The 1,916-nt window shown below is 46.6% G+C and overlaps 1 protein-coding gene across 1 annotated transcript in view; it reads left to right on the plus strand.

The window, feature by feature from the left end:
- Positions 1-1,100: 1,100 nt before the first annotated feature.
- Positions 1,101-1,916, plus strand: part of MONBRDRAFT_8975 (uncharacterized protein) — a gene marked incomplete at both ends in the record, with an annotated part of 4,434 nt that continues 3,618 nt past the window's right edge. Inside the window, one exon of the mRNA XM_001746534.1 lies at positions 1,101-1,190. Coding sequence (XP_001746586.1) covers positions 1,101-1,190 — 90 coding nt within the window. The remainder of the gene's footprint in view (positions 1,191-1,916) is intronic.

Here is a 1,916-nt window from a genome sequence, read left to right on the forward strand (position 1 = left end):
GTGACAACCAGGCGGCGATCCACATGATTACAAACGGAGCCAACTCTCCGGGCTCCAAGCACATTGCTGTCAAGTATCGCTTTGTGCAAGAGAGGTATGAACGCAACCAGCTCGATGTCCGGTTCTGCGGGACCAAGGACATGGTTGCTGACCTTCTCACCAAGCTGCTCAATGGACCGAGCCATCGTCGTTTGTGTGACATGCTCTTCCGTTCTCAGCTTGAAGGGGAGTATTAGAGGCACAATCTGAGACGGTATACTTTACCACGTTGTGTGTCCTCTGGTACTTGATGTTGTCCCACCTTGTTGTGTAACATCTTGCTGTACCATCTTGGTGTATCATCTTGTTGTGGCATCTGTTGGTCCCAACAGATTGCTGATATCGCTTCCACCTGTCTTCAGTGTGATAGTCCATTCTCTGTCTCCACTGTGTGTGTGTGTTTCCACCTGCTATAAATGGGAGCGATCTCCCTGGATCGGTACCATTTTCCTTCTTGACCTCGGTCGTTCCACTTCCCTCCTTCTGTCTTGTTCTGTCTTGTTCCTTCGCCTTGCTTCAATCCATGTTCTCGTGTACACTTCGACTGGTTGGATACCTCTGTGACAATCGCCTTGTCCACACACATTACACTGTACTGGACATATACCTTTAATAGAGCGAAGCGACATCGATGAGAATTCAACCAGGTTATGTCGGTCAACACAGCTGCGTAGGGCTGCTGTCACATTATCAAAAACAAGCAAACCAACAAAAAAGGGCTCGACAATCGACTCACCCTAAATTGATCGGCAGGGGAACACCTGGTGGAGGTCGAGGGCATGGAAGGAGCGATGATGGCGCCTGCGTGCTCGCAGCCGAAGGCGATGGGGCTCTTTCTGCGGTCACGGGCGGTTGGGCACTGGCGGCAACGTCGGCAACTTCATCTGCCACGGTCGTTGAAGCTGTGGCAACAGATCGGGTCCCTATTGGAAGCCGCAATCAGAGCGTGCGCCTAATGAGGCTGGCTAGAAAGTGGGCCACATCACACGCGGAGCCCACCTTGAATGGGAAAGAAGGTGTCGATAGTTGCTGCACGTCGTCGTTGTTGACCATCGCAGGCCATGGCATGGCGGTCTCTTGGCATGGTCAGATCTGCTCAGGGTTGGCAAGCTATCCCTTTGGCAGCTGGCTTTGATGCGCGAACAAAATTGGTAAAAAAAAAAAAAAATGAAAATTTAATTTTCAACCAGAAGTAATATACTTCCAACCCCATTATCTCATGTTGAGATTTGAATTATTGAAGCCCTCAAAAATGGCCTGAACTTATTCAGAATAGCAACAAAGATATAGAAATATTTCGAGCCCCATCATGACAAAGAATACCTTTTATGAATCAAGTCAGAACGTAAATTTGGGCAAAAGCAATTCAAAAAGGTATTCTACAGAATACAGGGGATCGAATATGTCAAAGTACATGACATTTCTTCCGAGGGTAATTGCCCCAAGCCCCAGCCAAAAAGGGAGTCACACATATCACAACTACTAGCCATCACAGCACGAACATAAAGAACACCACGGCACGCTCACATCAAACAAGAGACAGTGTCGGGTTGAAAAGACAACCGATCACAGAAGAAAAAGACATCATACAAAGGACTTTACACAAAAATTCAGCAAAAATACCACACAAATACAGCAAAAATTGAAGCAAAATTAAACAAAAATACAAGTCAAGCCATCAAAAGATCACAACGAAAACCATTTTTGCTGAATTTTTTGTAAATTCCTTTGTATGATGCCTTTGTCTTCTGTGGTCGGTTGTTTTCTCAATCCGACGTTGTGTCTCGTTGGATGTGAGCGTGCCGTGGTGTTCATTGTGTTTGTGCTGTGATGGCTTGTCGTTGTGATGTGTGACTGCCTTTTTATGTGTCTTGTGT

The sequence above is a fragment of the Monosiga brevicollis genome, genomic scaffold (genome assembly GCF_000002865.3).
Source record: "Monosiga brevicollis MX1 MONBRscaffold_13 genomic scaffold, whole genome shotgun sequence".
In the NCBI taxonomy this organism is placed as follows: Eukaryota; class Choanoflagellata; order Craspedida; family Salpingoecidae; genus Monosiga; species Monosiga brevicollis.